Source organism: Euprymna scolopes, chromosome 30, assembly GCF_053919585.1.
Source record: "Euprymna scolopes isolate OS-2025 chromosome 30, ASM5391958v1, whole genome shotgun sequence".
NCBI classification, from domain to species: domain Eukaryota; kingdom Metazoa; phylum Mollusca; class Cephalopoda; order Sepiida; family Sepiolidae; genus Euprymna; species Euprymna scolopes.
The window spans coordinates 20,898,876-20,923,514 of NC_136511.1; the positions used below are offsets into that span (position 1 = coordinate 20,898,876).

General features: G+C 36.2%; 2 protein-coding genes and 2 pseudogenes across 2 annotated transcripts; all 4 read right to left on the reverse strand.

Annotated features, from left to right (window-relative positions):
- Nucleotides 1-1,527: 1,527 nt before the first annotated feature.
- On the reverse strand, nucleotides 1,528-1,696 carry LOC145254999 (U2 spliceosomal RNA; annotated as a pseudogene).
- Nucleotides 1,697-1,815: 119 nt separating this feature from the next.
- Nucleotides 1,816-1,941, reverse strand: LOC145255025 (U2 spliceosomal RNA; annotated as a pseudogene).
- Nucleotides 1,942-1,983: 42 nt separating this feature from the next.
- LOC145254696 (protein fem-1 homolog C-like) lies at nucleotides 1,984-23,019 on the reverse strand. Its single transcript, XM_080113360.1, has 2 exons — nucleotides 22,939-23,019; nucleotides 1,984-5,039 (listed from the first exon to the last, which is right to left on the reverse strand). The coding sequence occupies exon 2, from the start codon at nucleotides 5,037-5,039 to the stop codon at nucleotides 3,264-3,266; it is 1,776 nt and encodes a 591-aa protein (XP_079969486.1). The 5' UTR covers nucleotides 22,939-23,019; the 3' UTR covers nucleotides 1,984-3,263.
- On the reverse strand, nucleotides 10,154-11,905 carry LOC145254622 (protein fem-1 homolog C-like). Its single transcript, XM_080113231.1, has one exon. The coding sequence runs from the start codon at nucleotides 11,903-11,905 to the stop codon at nucleotides 10,154-10,156; it is 1,752 nt and encodes a 583-aa protein (XP_079969357.1).
- Nucleotides 23,020-24,639: the final 1,620 nt, after the last annotated feature.

A 24,639-nucleotide genomic window follows, 5' to 3' on the forward strand; every position in this document is an offset into this window, starting at 1 on the left:
AATCACGACTATAATTTTTATGAAATTTAGATATATTTAGGCGTATTTTACGACCGGGCAAAGTTGAGCACCCCTGCCACATTAGTTCAATATACTATAAAACATTGCGAGATGCAGTATTTAATTTACTCGTTAAATCTTACACTTCCTGGCAGGCAATGCACTTTTTCGCCCCGATCCTTTGAATGTACCCTTTATCCATAACGTTTCGCAGATTCCTTTCTTCGGTGAAGGACGCATACACTTTTAAAATACGATTTCCTTTCTCGCATAATAAAAACAGTGATAATATGTTATAATCATATTCAACCACGAGACTATAAGAGCAGTCCACTCATTCTGGTGCAATCTTGACAGATTTGCCTATATAAAAAAAAACATTGATCATATGGCATTTCTTAGAAGCAGTTTTACCTTCAAAGTTGTATTTGCCATTTTTAACAGCGTAACGTGCGGACTAACTAAGGAATAAACTAAATCTTTACACCTATATATTTGAGTACATTTTGTAATATTCATTAAAAATCCTTTTCTATGTATTTAAAAAAAAAAGTAGAACTGTTTATGTATGGGTAGTTCAATTGCATTCATCTGCAAAAGATGAACCTAATTTTCATATTTTTTAAACAGGTTTTAATTGGTTTCCTATTAGTTTTTAGTTTTATTGGATCATCTTTAGTTAACTATTACGTGTAATTATATTCATGCAGATATTCTACATGATTTATACTTGCATAATATTTGCTTAAAAAGCTTATAGTAAGCAAAACTATATTTATGTAACCGTATATATATTATGCTTAAAACATTTTGCCTACCAAACTGCTCGAACATAGTATAAAAATGCTAAATGGATTCCAGAACTAAAGGCCTGACATTGCTGTATGTCTGGAGAAGCAGAAGTTATGGGCCTCTCAGGCTGACCATCAGCATCGTGCAACTATCGTGACCATCGGACAATATCTTATGAGCTCCCAAAATCAAAACCTAAAAATGGTGCACTAACACCGTGAAAGAAGAGAAACAGAACTACGTCCATCATAAAACTCGACAAGACATTATTATATAGTATATGAATGTTACAGAAATAGCAGAAAACAAGTTTGTTACAGAAATAGCAGAAAATTGCCAAAAATACACAAAGGACTTCCATTGGACAAAAAAATATCCAACCAACAGCGTACCAATATTGTCTGGATGAAGAAGGCTTCATAGACTGAAACTGCATACATATCAAACCTATGCTTATCTATATATTATCTATATATTTCGATTTTAGCCGGAGAAAATCGGTGCAAGATTGAAAATTTAAAAAGAATAAAAATCCAGGCCGATAGCCATTAGTCACGTGCTCTCGTGTAATTAATGTATGCCTGAAATACTTAAAGATAAACTAAAATGACCGAAAAATGGGCTGAAATGACTTAAATAAAAAGTAAATGTCTTAGAATGATTTTACTGAACATAATGGTGAATTGAATGCTTACAAAATAACTGGAATCCTTCAAAACCAACTTGAATGATCTGAAGAATTACTTAAATGCCTTGGAGACTGGTTTTAAAGTGGGTGATCATTTTGCATTAAATTAAAACAGAAAAATGATCCCCCACTTTATATCACAAAGTTAAAAACATAAGTACAGCATGTAGTAAGAACAGATACTACACTTTGATCGTGGCCAAAAGGCCAAGATATTTATTTGCTCCACCACCGAGCAAATTAGGTACAAGGCCGATTTTCAATGTGACGAGTGAAGGGGAAATGGGGACCACCTCCCCGGGAAGTAAGGAAGCTGGATAATGACAATTGGTATGAAAGGTTGCTCCCCTACATTGACCAAGGTCCTATATATGGGGGTGTTCCAACAAATGGTCTTTGCTTGCAGTATCTGCCAAAACAGATACTACACTTTGATCTTTGCCAAAAGGCCAAGAAAAGCTTAAGCTAAGAGCAGCATCTATTAACAGAACTTTGATCTTAACCAAAAAGGCCAAGCACAAAAGTGTTACGGACAGACCGACCGACCGCGGAGTTACTTATAGAGTCGCTTGCAAGCGACTAAAAAACGACGGCATTACGAATATGCATGCCTTACGTAATAGTGATTGGTTCAAGTTTTATTTTTTCGCTTTGCAGTAAAAACGTCTTCATAGTACAGACATTAGCTTCAAAGGAAAAAGTAAATCGTAAGATAGCCGTTTTAGTTTCGACGCTCAGTGCTGGCACACGAGTCATTAAAAAAAAATAATCATAACTATATATTGGGTACAATATAATATAATCAATATAAAATCTGCATTAATCAAAATATATTTTAGCGTATTGTTCGGCCAGGCAATGCCGGGCGGCCTTGAAGTACTATTTAGTTTAGAAGACAAGGTATTATTGACTATCAGTTGTAATATCAGTTTTTTTTTTATTACCGTATTTTAAATCCATATTTTAGAAAAAAATAATCTATACATGTATAAAATTTATAATTTCGTGCGAGGACACGTAACTTATATACTCAACCAATTTACCTGCAGACTTGAAAGTTTATATATAGCGCATTCAAACACGTGGAAAACTGTTAGATTAATTTCATCCGGAAGGAAAGGAATGCTAAAGGGTCAAAATGGTTAAAAATTTGTACATGGGGGGGGGGAGTCATCGGATTTTTTTCCGTCAACTGTTTAATGAGGTTTTAAAATATTTTTAAGATCGTGCCAAGCTGGTTTTATGGTTATCGAACTTGACTTAGTGTCTTTATTTTAGGTTTTGATCTCAAATCCAGTGTTTTATTTATAAAACGAATCGTTATAAAAAAAAAAAAATCTTTCTTTACGTACTTTGTTTTTTATACCGGTCAACGCCGGTTACATAGTATATAAGATGAGACTGTGGCAAAAAGGGCTTATCTAGATACAAATGTCCCAAAAATAATTTGCTCACTTAGTTACGAATAATCCTAGCAGAGGTGTAACTTGTGCCGAGAGAGGCTCCCATTAAGATATTGGCATTTTATCTATCAAATCTTCATAAATTTATTGCGGACCAAATCATTTTTATTGGCAGAGAAACATCACCTAACAACCTAAAGGATTTGAGGAGCAGTTCAAGGATTTAAAACATAAAAATATAATGTAATGATAACACTATAAAAGCCATGAGACGTTTATAAATAAATATGGTTACAAATTTTATAAAATAAAAGTGCTACCATTATGCAACCGAGGTAAATGCTATTTCAATTGCGCACGCTATAAAGATATACACATCTTTAGACTGAATGGAGTTTTATAAAGGAAGCTAATATTTTAGGATATCCTTCTGGAACACGAATACCATTCTTATGAATAGCCTGAGCAGCGAGACATTGTAAGGACAAAAACTCTAAAGGGTTTTTTATAACACCTTTTGATTTCAGAGCCATAAGTGGCGTCTTCTTACACTTATTAACTGCATCAATATGGCCGCCCGCGTCTGCTAACAAACGAACCAGATGTAAACGTTGAGATTCATTCCCGTTCAGTAGCGAGACTGCATGCATTGGTGTGCTTTTTAAATCATTCGTGCAATTTGCGTCAGCAGAGCAACTAAGTATGAAAGGAACGAGAGAGGAGGCGGTTGGTTCTTCGATCGCCAGGTGAAGTAACGTGGTTGTATAAGGGGTCGAATGATGTTCAAGGATCCTGCTGATACCGTCTTTAATCCAAAGCTCATCGTTTCCGGAAAGGTTAAAATGTTTCATGTCGTTGATATCCTTAAGTACCAACGAGAGAAGTTTGAAGTAAACGAAATTGTAAAATTTGTTTGAACCGCTAAGCAACACGTCCCAGTTAACGCTGTTTATAAAACTAATTAGATCTCCAAACTTCAATAAAAAGTCACCCATGTCGGTGAGATCACAGTGAAAGTGATGGTGTAACAAGTAGTCCAAACTGTCGATAGAGCTGTTAGAGTACATGGTTACATTTCCGGATGAATATAGGACTTTCGACAGATTCGCGAGTAGGTTTATTGCTCGCAATAAATCTTTGTGAAACACAGGGTGCTCAGCGACAATCCTATACGCATTATGGAGAACTTCACTATTGGAGGAAAGTAGACGGATGAACACCCTTAATGCCTGGACATAAAGATCAGCCTCATGATTTGCCAGTGTATCGAGTTGTTGTTCACAGATAAGTTCTAATCCAGAATTAGTTTGAAGGTCATTTCCGAAATCATCTGTCATGTCAAAGAAACACTCGTTGCGGATTCGTAGTGACTTCCTCCAACATTGAACTCCTTTCTCCAATTCTGTTTTAAATGCTATAAACTTCGCACCACACAGCTCTAGAGCTTGCACGTGTTCATTTACAGTGAATACCCTATAATTCAATAAAAAATGCTCTGCATCTCTCTGCAGGTTATTAATCGCCATGCACAGGGCATTATCTTCAAGAAAGTTGATAACTCTTGCATTAATGTTCTCTGACAATAAGGATTTCATTCTGCCAATATCTCCACGGGCTGACGCTCTTAAAAAACAGTTCGTATTGTTTAGATGCATTTTTGTCGTCCATGAAAGCACATTCGAATAATCATATATGTCGTCCTGCGGTTGCGTTTGGGTGATCAATTTAAGCAGAATCGCAGATACGGTGAAGTGCATGTTCCTTAAAGAGTTTTCCATACACAAACTCGCCTCGCGTTTGTCAGCAGCAATAGCTCCACGGCTGATCAATAACCAGAGCATGGAAACGTCCAGGTTAGCGATAGAGAGTCGCAAAGGTGGAAATGATATTAGACGACGAACGTAACGTTCTGAGACATCAGCTTCACACTCATCCAGAAAATATTTCACGACGTCTCGGAAGCCGAGTCTACAAGCATACCCAAGAAAGGTTTTATTTGAAAACATGTTGGTGACAATCAACTGACGATGACGTAAGGTCAACGGATTAAGAAGTGAACGTATTCCATCAATATTGTTCACAGATATCAAACTGTAAATTGAGCGCGCGTTTGGTAAAATAGCTTGTTCCACATCAGCTGCCAACCCCTCAGCCATCTGAAAAAGAATATAATTGCATTAGTATATAACAATATTACGTTTCCTACCGTTTGTTTTTGTTTTTACATAGGAATCACCATTCATCAAGCCCCGAAGGCCACTCGAGGATAAGGGTTAATGGGTATACACGAGTCAATGTGATTATAGTGTAGTAAACACAAGTAGTAGGATTTTTGTAAATGTGATTACTTAGGAGGACGGTTCATCAAGAACTTGTTTACGTTGGACTTGAATACAATCAGATTGAAGTCAGCTGGGAAGTAGGCAATCAGGAGAGAGTTCTACAGGCGTGCACTTCTAAGAAAGAAGCATTTTTCATGAAACAACATTAGTCTTAGACAAAGATGAAGAGTGTGGTAAATTATTGCTAGTGGTTTTCGTTGGACGAGTGTATTTGAGTGAACGTTTGGTGAGTAGGGACTATAGATTGAAGCTCAGCTGAGCACTTGCCATGAAAATAAAGCAGAGACAGGCTCGCAACGTCTCTTCTGTGGGAAAGAGGTTACAGGGAAGAGAAAGACCCCCCCATTAAGCGAGGAAGTCTGATTTGAACTTTGTTAAGGCAGGCTAAGCTGTTTACTAAATCTTCCTTAATCCTTACTTTTCGAGATTCGTAAATTACATCTGTTATATAAATCTCACCTGTGTTTTAATATATTCATGCAAGTCTAAAATTTTCGACGAAGGAAAGGCATTTTCACGCGATTGGTATCCTTTTGAAGGTCGGCCCTTCGAACAACAAATATCGAAAAATTGGCTATAAACATTAATTCCTTCACCCTCAACTGCGCACTTTTCTACAAGGAGAGGTCGCTTTTTTCGCAGATATTTTCGAAAGTCATTCCCTTTTTTCGATTGACTAGCCTTAATTTAAACCTTCGCAACTTCCGCTTTGGAGATGGGCGCAACGGCACTGACGTCACGTTTTTTATGTTCGTTTTCTCCGTAGTATGAGTTCGAACCTGCCTGCCTACTCCTTTTTTCTTTGCTCAACACACCTCCAAACACCCGGGCAACACCAGGCACCCAGGCTACTTTAAAGTAAAAGGGTACATGAAGACCCGCAGTTAAAGCGTAAAATACGGAGATGTAGATATGTGTAAAGAGACAGATTAATAAAAATCTGGAATTTAAACTTATTACACATACGCACTTATAGACGAAGAACATTTTTTTTTGATATTCATGATTGATTATATGCAACAAATGTCACATTATCGATTTCCTCCTTATTCGTCAAGAGTTACATAGCGAGATATGCTATATGTAAACAGATTGCGTATATATGTAGCAGTAGGGAGACGATTCCAATACCCCCCCCCCCCGACACAATTACAGATTCCGTATAAAATACACGATTCCGATTCTTTAGAGTTATTTTTATCCGATTACCGTAACAAATCTGCAAATATTTATTAAACGTAAAAATACAATTATTAGGGATGACCTATCGACTTTAGTTTTACTTGTTAAAAAAAAAAATCAATATGATTTCATTATTACCAAAATTCGTTTGAAGCTTATTTCCGAAGTCTGTCATGTCAAAGAAACACTCGTTGCGGATTCGTAATGACCTCCAACATTGAACAACTTTCTCCAATTCTGTTTTACATGCTATAAACTTCGTATAGATATATTCTCGGATGTTGTCATCGATGGCGCCAGTTTTATAATATTCATACCTTATTCTACAGAGGGCATGTCTTTTATCTCTTGTGCCATATTTGTTGTAATAGGAAATTGTGTTAATAATTTTATTACCAACGATACAAGATTTTGTTTTAAAGAAAATTAAAAAAGACAAAAATCGTTTTGGCATCGGAAAATAGGTGCGATTTTTCTGATTCGATACTCCCAAAAGTTTCGATTTTTTTTATTCTAATTAATCCTTAACACTAATACGCAAATGCAATGAATATCTTGGAGGTTAATCACGTTGGAACGTAAGAGACTCTTTGCAAATTCATTCGGGTTGTTAAGAACAGCTATTTACTTGAAAGTTTTTTTCAGTGGTCACCACTTATCAAGGCCCGGAAGCCACTCAGGGATAAGGGTTATTGCAAGTACAGTACGTTACTGTGGAGATTTGATGAAGTGTTTACTTAAGGGGGCGGTTCATTAGGAATTTGTAAACGTTGGACTTGAACACATCCAAGTTGTAGTCACGTGGGAAGCAGGCAGACGGAACAGTTCCACAGGCGTGCAGTTCTAAGAAAGAAGCTTTGTTCATGGAATCCACGTTTTGATTAAGGCACAGATATAGTGTGGGGGAAATTTTTCACAGTGGATTCAGCTAGACGGGTGTTTTTCGTGAAGGATTGGCGAGAGGGGACCAGTGATTGGAGTTCAGACGAGTACCTGCCATGGAAATAACGATAAAACAAGGATAGGTTCGCAACGTCTCTTCTGTGGAAGAGAGGTTGCAGGTTAGAGAAAAGGGCATACCCCACTAAGTCACGAAGTCTATTTTGTACTCTGTCAAGGCAGGATAGGCTGTTTTTAGCAGCTCCTGTCCAGATATGGCAACAGTACTCCATCCTTGGACGTACTTGGCTTTGGTAAGCATTGATTTTCCATTCAGAGTCATTACATTTAAAACATTTAGAGATCATGGAGATTATCAAAGTTGGTTTAGAGAACCCCCATTTGCTAACAGGAAAATTCCTATCAGGATGATGCAGTTTGTATTTTCTTGAAAATAATTTGTAGCCGTTTTGTATGGTCTAATAGCATTATTGTACAAGCATTAATAGTTTGTCCGGTCTCAATTTAATCAAACTCCTACAGAGTCCTAAAATAAGGCAAACCCTTATCTGCTGAGGTTTACGTATTTTTGGCAGTTTTAGGGAACTTTCATCAACTACTTGACCCTTGCATCGTTATTCATGGTTGTAAACATTGAATTGTAGAAGCGTTATAATTTTATCGTTTTAAAAACTCAGAATTCATTACTTTTATTTTAAATAAACAGATAATCCGAGTGTCACCTTCCTAAACGTGCAATGTAGATTCTAATACTTAAAATCCGGTGCCTTTTGAGAAGGATTTTTATGTAGCCTCAAATACGCTTCAGTTTCTCCGATTAAAGTTAAACGTTCTATCTTATGCCTGAAAACAGCGAGTAATTGCTGGATAAGATCTTGCAATTAATGTAGTTTAGCAATCTATACTATGAGAGGACCGACTAATATACATGATCTCGGGCTTAAATAAACATTTACGACTGCATTTGAAAAATATCTTACTAAAGCCCGATGGTGCTAATTGGTGAATTTCCAAAATGGCAATCTGGACGTGAGGACTCTAGGATAACGATATGAACTGAAATTCTGTTTTAAACTTGGAAAATGCCGCAGAAACGTATGAAATGCTTCACACTGCTTTTGAACTATCTTGCCATAATTAAGCAACACTTTTTGAGTGGGCATACGAGATTCAAGAAAGGCAGCGAGTGAAAAATGATTATGTACGAGAGGAACAAGCCAGAACACCAGAGCTGATGTGACAAATAAAGAATTCCATGGATAAGGACCGCCGTGCATCTAAAGTCAAGTAGAGTTTGATGTCAGTGCAAGAACGGTACACACAATTATTCACTAGAAACTGAAGATAGGAAGATTTACCAAGTGTCACAAAGGGGCTCCTTACTTGTCACAGACTATTTGGTCAAGAGCGCACAATGACAGTCTTTCACTCCCTATAGAGATTTTTGGTTATTCCGTAAGCTCAAGTAATCGTTGTGAATCAAGTGAGGAGATTAAGGAGGTTGTGACGATGGCTATTAAGATGACCCCCCCATCAGATGACTTACACGATACATTCCTAGCGTTGTTGAAACGGTACAAGTATACTGCAGCGGAAATATATTACTTCGAAGATGACCAAATTTTCATGTGAGTAGTATCGATAAAAGTGCCCATATTAAACGTCTGGAAACTTTTGTAAGACACCGTATTATCTTTGGATTGCAAAAATAATACGTGTCTAATTTATAAGACAGCGGAATCTAATATCTAAACGTAGAATTAGATATCGAAAAGTAAAAATAGAAAAACGGAGTCGGTATATCATTTTTGCTCCATTACCCCCCCCCAAGTGTGAATATTGCCTTATAGAATATCAGGAAATGATATCACACACACTGAAAACGGTTATTATAAGGACAATAATTCCTTGGAATAACATACTACACTGTTTCTAATACTTGGTAGGTTCGTTTCATTTTCACTCCGAGCCTACATCACACGCAGAGTCAGTCGCAAAGGAACTAAGTAAATAAATTCGATTTGAGTTTTCAATTGAAACAGAAGGTATTTATTAACGGACGTTTTCATCACCAAAAGACCGACACTATTTTCAAAGCCTGCGACAATAAAAAACTATCCCAGCGTTTCTCTGATCAACTACCCGTTCACAGTCCGCTGCTAGAACAAGCCGCTATGCTGGCATATCGCGCCCCCCACGGCATATTGTTTGATTTTTTTTTTTTTGTAAAGTTCAGATTAATTTAGTTTTAAAAATCTGCTTGCGCACTGACATCACAGTCGTCGTCGCTACGTGGTTCAAATCTCCGCTTTCCCGCCATTTCCTACGCGGTGTCTCACTTCGCGACACGGCTTATTTGCATACGTGTCATGTCGCTAATGGTATATGCATCGTGGCTTTGTTAGATTTTATAACCGATATTACTCTAAAACTCGGAAAGTTTCTAGGTAATGACCAGAAATGGCCAGATAGAATTGATTGTGGTCTTCCTTAATTGATCTTTGAAATCTTGCACATGAGTCTGAATTAGTTCATTAAAATGAATTAACCGTAACCTTGAGATGCACCCAAATAAAGCGGTTGAAAATTGAAAGATGTAAGATTCTGACAAAGTTTAGTAACGAATTGTCAAGTGATAGGGAACGATGCTGAATGAAGTAATACAAAATTAAAGTCATAAAAAAGCAGTGTCTAACGTAGCTTGTACGCTAGCATAGATACGAAAATAAAATTGGCTAAAACGTATATGGAAGAAATTAAAAAGCGGAACTTAAAAAATAAAACATGTGATCCAATATTGAAGACCAGTAGGTTTTGTTTAAAATACATTTGGTATCCTAGTGCCATTACGCTGAGTGAAGTTTTAAAAATGAGACTAATATTTTCGGATACTCATCAGGGATATTTATGTGATACTTATAAATAGTTCGAGCGGCCAGGCATTGCAAGGACAGAAACTTTAAAGGATTTTTAAGAACGCCCCTGGTGGGAAGAGTCAGCAATGGAGTCATGTTTAATTGATTAATGGCATCAATATGGCCGCCGGCGTCTGCTAATAACTTTACCAGGCGTGCGAGATTAGTATTATTGGTTTGTAGTAGGGCGACGCTGTGCAACGGGGTATTTTTTTGGTCGTCGGTGCAATTGGCATCAGCGGAACAATTAAGAATAAAACAAACGTCTGAAATCGCAGCCGGCTGTTCAATCGCCATGTGAAGTAACGTGGTTGGGTAAGGGTTATCATAGCACTGCATGATACTGTTGACCCCATCTTTTATCCAAACAGAATCATTCTCGTCTAGATCAAATTTTTTCATAGCGATAATACAAGCGAGTAAGTGTTGGAGAAGTTGTTTATAAACGAAACGATAAAATTCTTTCGGGCGCTGTAGCAACACCTTCCAGTTGACCCCGTTCATGAAATTTAACAGATGTCTAAAAGTGCATAAAAAGTCACGCAAGCTCCAAAAATCGATAGGAAAATAGTCCTGTAACAAGTTCTCCATGGTGTTGATAGACTTCCGGAAAGGAGAATCGCATCGACTTCCACTTACGTATGGGAAATCGAACAGTTCCGCAAGTACTTTAATCGATCGGAGTAAGTCCTTACGAAAGGCACAATTGCACGCTACAGTTATAAAGGCATTATGGAGTACCTGACTAAAGGAGGGAAACGAGCGCCGGAAAATCAGTAATGCCTGTAGATAAAGCTCGGTATAATGATTTTCCAACATATCAAGATGTCGTTCGCAACTAAAATCAATCCCAAGTTCAGTGTTTATCTCGACTTTATCGGATTCTCCCAAATATTCTTCGGTACGAATCCTGACTGCCTTCCTCCAACATCGTATTCCTTTTTCAAATTGAGAGTGAAATGCTATACATTTCGCCCCGCACAGCTCCAGAGCCACCACGTGATCCTTTAAGGAGAAGATCCTATAATTCAACAAAAAGTGCTCAGTCTTGCGGTTCTCTTTCCAGATGGCCACAAACAAAGCGTTCTCGTCAAATAATTTATATTTTTTTCGAAGAATTCCAGCGTCAAGTAAAGTTTTCATTTTGTTAATATCTTCAGCAGCCGCAGCTTTTAAAAACCGATCGGTATTTAGATTTAATTGCATATCAGTCATCCAATAAAGCACATCGGATATTTCGGAGCTATACTCAACCGAATCGGTTTTATTCGTGTGATGGCGCAGCATTCTCGACAAAGCAAAATATCCTTTGCTGGAAGTGTAATGAGAACAATTCCTTGCCTCGCGTTTATCAAGAAAAATAATTCCTCGGCTTATCAATATAAGTAGTATCGTTACGTCCAGCTTATCGACAGAGACTCGCAATGGTGAGAAACATATTTGGTTATGTGTATAACGTTCGACGATATCAGCTTCGCATTCGTCCACGAGATATTTTACGATATCTCCGAAGCCAAGTTCACAAGCGTGTCCGAGGAGCGTTTTATGACAGACTATTTGGCAAACAATCGATTTGCGGTGACGTATGGTTAATTGATTAAGATGCACGCGTAGTTTGTAGAGATTATTCTCAGTGATCAAATCGTAAATGAAATGAGCGTCTGGTATATTTGCTTGAGACATAGCGTCGACCATCTGAAAGAAAACAATTGCATTAGTATTTTTTTTAAATATCAATTTGCCGATTTGTGTTTTTTTATTTTTTACATGGTAAAACACAGCTAGTTTCAACCAGAAGAGTTCAATCCTTCGGGATGACACAGCAATGCAACATTATATAGAGTAAAAATTTACCGCTGTACGTTAGTTTGGTTTGTTATTTTTTTTTTACTGCATATCGACCCTTTTAGGGCTATTTAATGCCGAATCAAGTTTCGTGAAAATGGTATTTATGTTGCAATTCAGTTATTGTAGATTTTTTTTATTCTTCAAGCTTTTTGTATCTTCCATCGCTAGTTTGTAGTGTTTGGTTGTTTTAGTGGATTTTATCGTTTTGTTTCTTGCCCTAGAGATCACGGGTTTTGAACTGAGATAGAAACGGGTTACAATGTTAATGTTTGGTGCATTTTTAGTTAGGAAACCAGTAAGGAAGTGGGGGGATAAGAAAAAGGTCGAAGAAGAAGAAGGAGAAAAAGGTCGAAGAAGAAGAAGAAGGAGGAGAAAAAGGTCGAAGAAGAAGAAGAAGGAGGAGAAAAAGGTCGAAGAAGAAGAAGGAGGAGAAAAAGGTCGAAGAAGAAGAAGGAGTCGGTATATCAATTTTGCTCCATTGCCCCCCCCCAACTACAAAGTGAATATTGCCTTATAGAATATCAGGAAATTATATTACACACACACTGAAAATGGTTATTCTATGGACAATAATTCCTTGGAATAACATACTACACTGTTTCTAATACTTTGTAGGTTCGTTACATTTTCACTCCTAGCCTACATCACACGCAGAGTCAGTCGCAAAAGGAACTAAGTAAATAAATTCGATTAGAGTTTTCATTTGAAACAGAAGGCATTTATTAACGGACGTTTCATCACCAAAAGACCGATACTATATTCAAAGCCTGCGACAATAAAAAAACTATCCCAGCGTTTCTCTGATCAATTACCCGTTCACAGTCCGCAGCTAGAACAAGCCGCTATGCTGGCATATCGCGCCCCCTCACGGCATATTGTCGTTTGATTATTTTTTGTTGTAAAAGTTCAGATTAATTTAGTTTTAAAAATCTGCTTGTGCACTGACATCAGTCGTCGCCGCTACGTGGTTCCAAATTTCCGCTTTCCCGCCATTTCCTACGCGGTGCCTCATCTCGCGACACGGCTTATTTGCATACGTGTCATGTCGCTAATGGTACATGCATCGTGGCTTTGTTAGATTTTATAACCGATATTACTCTACAACTCTTAAAGTTTTTTTTTTAAATATCAATTTGCCGATTTGTTTATTTTTTCTTACAGGGTAAAACACAGCTAGTTTTAACCAGAAGAGTTCAATCCTTCAGGATGACACAGCAATGCAACATTATATAGAGTAAGAATAATTTACCGCTGTACGTTAGTTTGGTTTGTTATTTTACTGCATATCAGCCCTTTTAGGGTTATTTCATGCAATATCAAGTTTCGTGAAAATGGTATTTATGTTGCAATTCAGTTATTGTAGTTTTTTATTCTTAAAGCTTTTTGTATCTTCCATCGCTAGTTTGTAGTGTTTGGTTGTTTTAGTGGATTTTATCGTTTTGTTCCTTGTCCTGGAGATCACGGGTTTTGAAATGAGAGAAACGGGTTACAGTGTTAATGTTTGGTGCATTTTAAGTTAGGAAACCAGTAAGGAAGTGGGGGGGATAAGAAAAAGGTCGAGGAAGAAGAAGGAGAAAAAGGTCGAGGAAGAAGAAGGAGAAAAAGGTCGAGGAAGAAGAAGGAGAAAAAGGTCGAAGACGTGCGTTGCTCTTGTTGCAGAACAAAATTTTGCGGGGGAAAAAAAACAGCAATGTTAGGTGTATTTCGGCTCAGGAAGCCAATATCTTCAGACAGCCTCATTTAATAGCCCCAGTATCTGTAGGTTCAACAGATGTTCAGTTTGCGATTGCAAAAAGTTTACTACCTAAACAGGTAGTTAAGTCACCGACTTCTATATTAGAGCTCCTGTTTCTACAAAGCAAACAAATCGCCGTTAACAACCAAAATTAGATCCGATCTCGTTAATCGTTAACTCTTAATATCTTATGTTTATTAAAATATTTTATACTAAGAGGACCCGTAGAAATTTAAGGAAACTAAAGCAATTTAATAAACTAATATGAACGTCGATTTGTCTTCTAGACAGCGCAAAAATATTTTTGCACAAGATACACACACGAATATGAATGTCAGTACCGATGGACATCGTTAATTGTATTTTAAACTAGCAAGACGTGCGTTATTGCCCAGTGGTACAGTAAGCTTAAAAAATGATTTGATTTTGTGGTAATTGCGTATGTATTATAGAATCAATTCTCTATGGAATAATTGTGATTACGAAGAATATTTTGGCAGATGGGCAAATACGTAAATATTAAAAAAAAAAAAAAAAAAAAAAAAAAAAAGGGGGGGCATTCAAAGTGTGTTTACAATATCACGTCAGCTGATATTTGGGGTTAACGATCTATACAATAGTTTTATCGAAGAAGGATGTATTTTTATAGGGGAATATTTTACGTTACACTGAACAAGGTTACACCGATATACGTACAATATCCCCTTGTAAAATTATTTTCAGCTATAAGAAAATAGCTTTTTTTTTTTTTTAAACTGATTTTTTTTTTTAGTTTCGATACTTATCAGATGAATTTCTGTACAAAACATGTAAGAACACTGCCAGAAATATAAATTATCTTTGTGAAAAATTTGCAAAAGAGGCTCATCCGTTTCGGAACCTATGAGGAAAGAACTCGCAGTTTTATATATTAGATATATAGGCAGAATTTCATTATTCGCGCATATTTTATTGAAGAGGATCTTAGTTCTTTTTATGATCTTTTTTTTAAAAAGTTCTTTGTATTGTTTGGAGGTGGTGTTTAGTAGAACACCTCCAGTGCTATTTGCAAACACCTCGAACAAGAACATAACATTAAACACCACCTCCAAATACAAAGGATTTTAAAAAATAACACTAACATATTAAAAACTTGCAATAATTACCAACGACTAACAATGCTAGAAGCATTAATAATAAAAAGTAAAAACCCAACCATTAATAAAATAAACTTTAACAGCAGCCGAATTCTCCACCTATTCCAACACGATAAAGGTGAAGAGGAAGGAAAAGAAAAAGTTCAAATTAGGCGAAACTACACATAGTAAATTAGTAATAAAAACAGTAAAACGACAGAAAACAAATCAATCAATAAGTAGGATGCACAGGAAGAACAACCCTGACGATGGTCAATCGAGACCGATAACGTTCGGTAAACTACGGGACTTTATAAAATGTTTGGATCCCACAACAAAAATACTTGTACGAAAACAAGAAAAAATCGAAAGATCCTAAGAACGAAGATCCTCTTCAATAAAATATGCGCGAATGATAGATATAGAAGCAACTCTTATGTTCGGCATAGTTCCATACAAATAAAATCACTTTCTAAAATAAGTTGATTTAGTCAAAGTCAAGCACCTTTTGATATATTTTTAACCCTATTTATTTCGAAAGTTATCTTTTTACATAATTTGCCGCTTACATCTGTCTTCGGTTTAGAAGAATGGCTGCCCCTCGAAATTAGTTTCTTTTCCACCTCTACAATGATCCTGTATTATAAGGATATTCGAAAATAAAAAAAAAAACTACAAAGAAATGTCACTAATTCTTGTGTAGGTTTGCCTGGTTTGCTATTTTAAAGTCAAATGTCGCGTTTGTATTCGTCTTTAGGAAGTTTTGCATTTAAAAAGTGCATTAATCGTATTTCACAGCGTAACGTACGGACTAAGGAAGGAACAAATAAATTAGATTTAATAAATATTACTTTATATATCGTTTAATTGGAATTGATTGATATGGACTTTAATTTATTTATTGCCGAATATTATCTCTGTTGCTTCACGACGTTTCGGCCAACTATTCCTGTCCATCAGGTGGTAACCGCCACGAGATAGATCAGATAATAAACGGATTTATACGACAAAAAAAAAAAAAAATCAAATTTTGATCGCCCTTCGGGCCTCGTGGCGCAGTGGATAGAAACGTTGAAACAAAGTTTTCAGGCAAGAATTATCTGAAGATGGTATTTATTTGCTCCCCCACTGAGCAAATTAGGCACAAGGCCGTTTTTAATGTGAGGTAAAAACCAGCTCCCCTAAAAGTAGGCAAAAAGGGGGCACTCTGGTTACCAAAAATAATAATTGTCCCAGTATAGAGGGTTTCCCCTCCATTGACTGGTACAAATTATCTGAAGTGCAGTATCTGCCGGAACAGATGGTGTTTATTTGCTCCCCCACTGAGCAAATTAGGCACAAGGCCGTTTTTAATGTGAGGTAAAAACCAGCTCCCCTAAAAGTAGGCAAAAAGGGGGCACTCTGGTTACCAAAAATAATAATTGTCCCAGTATAGAGGGTTTCCCCTCCATTGACTGGTACAAATTATCTTAAGTGCAGCATCTGCCGGAACAGATACTACACTTTGATCTTGTCCCGAAGGCCAAGGCAAGAATTATCTGAAGATATCGGTTTCAAGCCAGATGACCGAAATGTCGTGAAACAAGCGAGATGAGGATAATATCCCGCAATAAGTAAATTCCTTTATAAAAAAAAACATTCAGAGACTTATTCGGTGTTACCTCTTAAATATTTACTATTTTAAAAATAATTAACTATTGTATTGTACCTAGTATATAGAAATTTCACAACTTAAAAATATGACTTGTGCCATCAGCTAGAACCGAAACGAAGACATTTATTCGGCGATATTGGCTTCTATCTGACCCAAGTAAACATTCATACGAAAGCATTATAAATTAATGTAAATAAATGCTTGCCTATTCGCGCATGTATAAATTAGTTAACGTCGCTTGCCAAGTGTCTATTTTTAACTTAACGTCTTTCAGCTCTTTTCCCGGCCAAATCAAAATCTAATGGTCTCCAAATATTTAATACTCCTCTCTAGTTTTCAAGTCTAAACAAACGTCGCCAATAATTTGATAAAAACCGTTCCTCAGAGAATGCCCATTTTAATATAACAATTAGTTCATCTAACAAGAATTTTGTCTTGTAAAATTTAATATTTTTGTTTTCGTACAATCAATGATCAATTTTTCGAAACTAAAATATTTGGTAGTCATGCAGAGAGTGATCCGTTCTGAAATAACGTTATTTAAAAAAAAAAAAAAAAAAAACATTAAAATTAGAGGGGGAGGGTGTTTTGTACCTATTCTGTACTTTAACCTTACAAAAGAATTAAAGAAAACTTTAAACTTGGAAATACGATTTTAAAAAATAGCGGATAATTTTGCATTGGCACCATATATTTAAGCACGATTTAATTGACTCATTAGCGAATTGACCAAAAGGACTTAAATAATTTTGAAATTACTTGAAATATTTTTATTTAAAATACAAAAACATGATTTGTTAAAATGAGCATTATATCTGGTGTTGTAGAATCTTAGAATATATCTTTGTAGAAATGTGTTAAATATGACCAAAACCTTGTCACGGTCTAATAGCCAATCAAATAAATTAATTACGAGCGATTCTTTAATATTTGAAAATGCGGGATTATTTTATCAAATATGCAAATTAATTTATCGTCTTCCTTGATTTTCAGTAGTCTCCACCTCTTGATAATATTTGCAAATGACTTTGCGGGTTTGTATTACTGTACACAGATTCGAAAAAGTTGTCAAAAAACAAATATATAACAAATAAATGTTATCAAAGGCAAGATAAGTTACTTTTCTACCTAACTGGATACATTTGTGTTTTTATTCAATGTAACATGTTTATTCAGCTCGAAAAACATACAGTGTTTACTGATGTATTGGAAAATTCAAATGGCGGCCGATTCTCCCGTTAACACCGTAAGTTCAGGAAAAGGTGTTATAAATAATAAACTAGACAAAATACTATTAAAAACCACCGAATACATGTCACGTTATGTCAGGGTAACATATATTGAGCGAATTTCTAACATTATTTTGTCTAGTTTATTATTTATTACACCTTTTTCCAAACTTACCGTGTTAAAGAGAGAATCTGTCGCCATCTTGAATTTTCCAATACATCGGTAAACACTGTGGTTTTCGAGCTGAATAAACATGTTACATTGAATAAAAACACGAAAATTATATCCAGTTTGGTAGAAAAGTAACTTATCTTGCTTTTGATAACATTTATTTGTTATATTTGTTTTTTCACAACTTTTTCGAATCTGTGTACAGTAATACAAACCCGACTTTGCTTATTGCAACATCCACTTACCATTGAGTTCTTTTTTGCTGGCAAAGACCATTGGTCTTCACTGATTTGTGTTGCAATAAGCTCTCCACCTCAAGCTCTCGATCCTCTCTGCACTGTTTCAATGGTGGTTAATTAGTGTTTGCCTTCCTCAGACTTTCTGTCCTTAATTCTTCACAGCTGTTTATTTTATTATGTATTTATATATTCTTATGTAGTTATTAACTCTCTTGAAGTCTTCACAAGTCATTGTCAGCGATTGCTCACTGGCAATAACAAGTGGTGTTCTCTGGAATCTGAGAGAGTTTTAAACGCTCCCCCAAACGTAATGTAACAATGGTTTATTTGTACATATTTTCGATTCCCATTCGGGTTTTTTTTTTCCTCAAAAAAAAAAAAATAAATAAATAAAATAAAAAATAAATAAATAAAAAAAATAAAAATAAAAAATAAAAATAATAAATAAAAAAAACCCCTCGGTACAGCTTTGATAAAACGAGGGCGAAACCGGTCAGATTTCAACTTTTCCCACCCCGTTTATTTTAAATTCAGGATTTAAAACCGTTTAAGTCTTATGATTGCGTTACAGTTTTGTACCTCAAATTGTAAATATTTGAAATTACCTAAATCAACAGAATTTATGAGGATTATACGTCGTATAAATCATTTACGGGTGAAAAAAAATAATTTCGAAAATGAAATTTTAAAAACACCATAATCTTTACTGAATTAAAACCTTTCCACATTTTAATTTAAATTATTTGTTAAATTAGAAAACAAGTTGAGCATGCTGGGTCCCACTTCACGAGCGAACTGTTTACTTCCATCATAACTAATGTTTGCACAATTGCAAAAACATCAAAGGTGTGGTTATTAAAAAAAAAAAACAAAATGAACTATTTGGGGGCAATTATTTTCCTAATGACTCCTAAGTAGGTAACTAGATTTATCGCGGAAAATTTATTCTAGCAAAAATTTACTTTCACCATGACTAATGCGTGTGCAAAATTTACAAAGTCCAAAGCGTGGTTATTGAGAAAAGTGCGAGCCAACGAACGGGAGTGAATTATTAGGTTTAATCCCTCCTTTGTCGAAAGCGAAATATTTATTGAAACATGTTAATGCTTATAAGATTTTACTTTTTTGTACATAAAATTCAGGAAACATGTTCCAGAAAATAAACTCATATGCATTTGCTGGAACTAAAAGTTGTTAAATTATAGAGTAACTTATCAGAGATTTTGATTAAACAGATGTTCAGATGAAATGTTGTAGAAGTTAAAACATTTTACAATATTTTTTTATACAGTTCCTATTCTTAAAAACAAGCTTCAGTTAATCTTTCATTTTCATTAATTGTACTTTAAATATACTTTATCAAACGCTTTCTATCGTTCTATGATAATCCTTAATATTTCTCTAGGCGCTAGTTTGCAATTTTTAAGTTTTGCAATGCAGTAAAACTAAGTACCGTGAATTTGAATTAAACAATGAAGCGACTTCAACTGTTCTCATCTACAGACGGCGCTAGGTCCTGTATATGTACACTCCTATAACGTAGCTTACCGAACACTCACTCTAGCGTTTTCATGATAACTAGGCTTTTATATTTAACTGAAGGTAATGTTTTAATGGGTTTCCGTCAGCGTTTTAAGATAAATGCTAATCAGGAGGGATTGAACAATATACAGAGTGGAAATATATATTTGTCGCCCTTAAAGAAAACTATCTTTCTTCAAACTTAATCACACTCTACGCGTCCGGAACTCGAGCATGCCCTTTCCAAAAAGGTCGGCGGGAGCTCAGCAAATACTCGGCGGATGGGGCGAGCGGATTGGCTTCGAATGATCTAATTTGAGATATCATCTAGGAAAATCAAAAAGGTCCGGTTTCCAGGATGGAACATCGAGAGACGCCAGCATCAATACTATGAGGGTTGATTATTTGCAATGAAAATTGGAGTTCGCCGGGCGTTCGACCAGCTAGGAAGGTCAATATTTGCAAATCTCCGAAGACCTTATTTTTGATGTCTGTTCTACATACGTAGCAATTTACGTTTTAATCGTTAATCTGTATGACGAAATATAGGCTCATTGGAATTTAAAACGTAACCCTATATTTAACCCAGGGGGTTGGCATGCTCTCGTAGTGGCAAAAATGGCTGGGTAAAAAATCCTTAACGATTCTCAATTGTATTTTAAATGTCTGCACTGCGAACTCAACCCTTAACCCCCGGGAATACAACTTCTAGAATTGGCCACGTTATCAACTATGCCACGTGTTCCAAAGTTAGAAAGTTTCACTTTAAGAACTTCGGAGCTCACGTCAAGCGAAATGTTCAGAAGATAACACTCAATGAGTAGAGTAGGACAATTCAAATATGACACAAAATTAAGATTTATAAAACTAGCGAAGAAAAACTCGTCACGTTAGCCGGAATACGCCCGTATTTGCCACTAGAAAATGCCATTAAATAAGAGAACCGAGTTGTTAAACAACGAATAACTTTCTTGGTACTAGTGCAGAGAGTTATCCGTTATTTAAAAAGCCATTCTTAACATGGGGAGGGGTGGGTGTTTTGTACCTATTCTATACTTCAACCTTACAATTGAATAAAAAATCATATCAAACTTTAATTCAACGTGGAAATACAATTTAAAAAATTGCGTGGATCACTCTCTGCACAAGCACCACATTTACGCAGAGGAATAGGACAGTCTGAAAATATAATTTTTTTTTCCACAGTGATCACCACTTATCAAGGCCCGGAAGCCACCCAGGGATAAGGGTTATTGCAAGTACATTACGTTAGTGTGGAGATTTGATGAATTGTTTACTTAAGGGGGCGGTTTATTAGGAATTTGTTTACGTTGGACTTGAATACATCCAAGTTGTAGCCAGGTGGGAAGCAGGGAGACGGATCAGAGTTCCACAGGCGTGCACTTCTAAGAAAGAAGCTTTGTTCATGGAATCCGCGTTTTGATTTAGGCACAGATATAGAGGGGGGGGGATTTTTACAGTGGATTCAGCTACACGGGTGTTTTTCGTGAAAGATTGGCGAGGGGGGGCAGAGATTGGATTTCAGACGAGCACCTGCCATGGAAATAACGATAAAACAAGGATAGGTTCGCAACGTATCTTCTGTGGGAGAGGTTGCAGGATAGAGAAAAGGGCATCCCCCACTAAGCCACGAAGTCTATTTCGTACTCTGTCAAGGCAGCATAGGCTGTTTTTAGCAGTTTAAGCGCCATATGTCATAATATTTTCTAAATATTTCAAAAGAGGGTAGGGTAGCTCAGAAACCAAACTACTAAACTAAGATATACAATAGGCATATGGTACCATAAAAACGGGTAAAAAAATCAAATATTGCAAGAGCCAATAAGAGTTGGCTTTGGTACGTATAGCTAATTTAGGTTTTAAAGTTGATTTAAATGGTTTAATCTCAAATATTCTGTTTTGCAAACAAGATGGAGGCGTACAATCTTGAGAAAAAAACCTGCCTTTTTTTGCAAAACCGTTTATAAATATATCGAATATTCAAGAGTAAAACTCAGTGAAAACTTTAAAAAAATTTTTTACACAGCGATCACCACTTATCAAGGCCCGGAAGCCACTCAGGGATGAGGGTTATTGCAAGTACATTACGTTAGTGTGGAGGTTTGATGAAGTGTTTACTTAAGGGGGCGGTTCATTAGGAATTTATTAACGTTGGACTTGAAGACATCCAAGTTGTAGTCCGGTGGGAAGCAGGCAGATGGAACAGTTCAACAGGCGTGCAGTTGTAAGAAAGCTTAAAACTAATAGCCAGGTAGGCACAAAAGTAACTTATTGGCTATGTCAAAATTTTTGAATTGACCCTTTTAGATTGTTGGCTTCTGCTTAATCCTCGGGGAGATATTCAAAGTGTAAAACATTGAATTCCAGCCGAACTTTAATGTTAGGAGTAAGTAACAGTTCATTCTAAATTACTAAACAAACCTCCAATTATTTGACTGCGCATCTTTCGTAATCTGCATAAATGTTACGTGTTTATTCATGGCATTTGCAAACGAAGAAAAAAATAACCATGTTATAATTGATAATATACAGGTTTTACACAATTGAAATTTCTTTAGAAATTATCTCCTTACGTTTTCATCCAATTAGACACAGTATTCTTACATCAGTATATTACATACTGACGGTTGTAGATACATATATACGAAATTGACAAAGGAAATAAAACATGTAATTTTTGTTTACTTTTCACTTTAAAACTCACCTTTACGAATTATAGGTTCTCAAGTGGCATTCGTAATTGTTGAGATGAGGAATAAGCGGTGATTTGTAACATGCATAAGTACTTTTTAGTTAGAAAAAAATCTAGTGAAAGTATACTGTATGATAAACGTCTTAACATCCAGGAAATAATTTTTCTGAGCATAATTTAAATGTGGTTCTTTTTCAGCATAGTCGGAAACCTATAACAGTTTTAAAGGTTAGTCTTAAGATAGAAACATTTATATATATATATATATATATATATATATATATATATATATATATACACCCACACAGTGAGTCACGGGAAACGCCAGTTTTTAGAACGCTTCTGGCTTTCCTTGAAGCAGAGATAGGGAGTGGTCCTGAAATAATCGCAGAGTTTTGTATTACTTAAAAACATCCGTTTCTCGTGATTCACCCCCCCCCCCAAAAAAAAAGAAAGAAAGAAAAACACACAGCAATCTCTCGAATATTACCTTTTATGTGTGACTCCTCGTTTTCGTTATTTCCCGCTGTAACAAATCTATTTTATATGCAGTTACTGGTAGGCATATTTGAATGCTCTAATGATTATTTCTAAATTAAATATGTCGGAGGAAATGTAATTTTAATAAAACCAAATGCGGTTTAGTATTTGCAGTCAAGTTTGAAAAAAGTCTGATAAGAGGTTCGCGCCTCTGTAAAGGTTGTTTTCAATAATATTTCATTGTAGAATAGGTATGACGATTTGAGCTTTATTAACGTAAGATAAATTTTACTAGATTAGTTTTCTATTAAGTACTACAGAAATTGAACCAAATCAAATCAAAAGGATTGTTGGCGAATAAAATTAAAAAATTAATGTAGGGTTAGCTTAAAGTAAGGTTTGCGTTATTCCGAAGAGAAGAGTTCCCGTTAAAATTCTGAGGAATAAAATTTGCATGTTTAGTTGGATTATTCCCTTCGTAATTGAGAGTTTTACGTTGAAAAGAACTTTGCTAGCAGCCATTTTGAAACGACAACAGTATCTTTGTACATAAGTTTGAAAAAAAAACATTAAAAATTAATATGAATTAGGTATAAAGCTTTGTTTTAGTAAATGATTAACATTAAGGCACATGGATCTATATATAAAGAAGTAGTAGCGTTCGCGCGTGCGCGTGTGTGTGTGTGCGTACAACTATCTTACAGCCCACACCATGATGATGGTTCCTCGCCTAGGGATGGTGCACTCTATTTTTCAAGTTTAAGGTCAAATGTCAAAGTCATGGCATATGCATACAATCATGATCAAACTTAGAAAGCTAATGGTACCCCTTTTTTATTATATTTTCACCTCAACCAAGGCACATTGCCACTTTGGTGTAGGGGGCTACTATCAGGGCCAACAACTACTGGGGCACTATGTTGGGATTTGGGCAGCAAGATGTCGGTTCACGTTACACTTAAACTTCTGCATGTCAGTACAGTTGGGGAAGCAGTGGCCTGGAATGGAATTCCAGGGTTTAATGGTTCTGGGGAAGAATCTACTGGAGTACAAAGATCTAGGGATCTGTACCATAAAAGGGTGGGATTTAGCTGCTTGTCGGGTTTCTCGAGGGTGCCTACGTCGTGGGGGCACGAGTGTCTGCAGTTCGTCAGAGCATTCACCATTAAAATACTTGTAGAACAGGTAGAGGGATGCAGCATTTCGTCGATGGGACAGAGGCTGAAGCTTAGATGCCAGTTCAGGGCCTATTAGATTTGCGACTCTCTTTTGAACGTTGCGAGACACTAGTAGCAGATGCATCAGCCCAAATATGACAGCTATACTCCATACATGGGCGAATGGTGGCCATATAGAGGTACAAGATTCTTTCGGGTGTTAGTAGTTTTCTAGCACGGTAGAGAGAGCCTACCTTGTTTGCAGCGGCCCTGGCAACGCTTTCAATGTAATTGTTCCAACTCATGTTTCCTGTGAACGTTAGGACAAGCAGTTTGAAAGACGTACTCTCAGATAAAGAGTCACTGGCCATTGCTATTCGTGGCAGAGAAGGGTTCTTGTAATTATTGAAGGAAACCAGTTTAGTCTTGGCAGCATTGAATGTGACCATCCATTTTTGTCCCCATTCCACTACAGATTGAAGGTCATCCTCTAGTGTTTTTGCCATTTCTTTAGATGGTGTCCACCATTTTCCAAGGTCACAATCCAGGTCAAG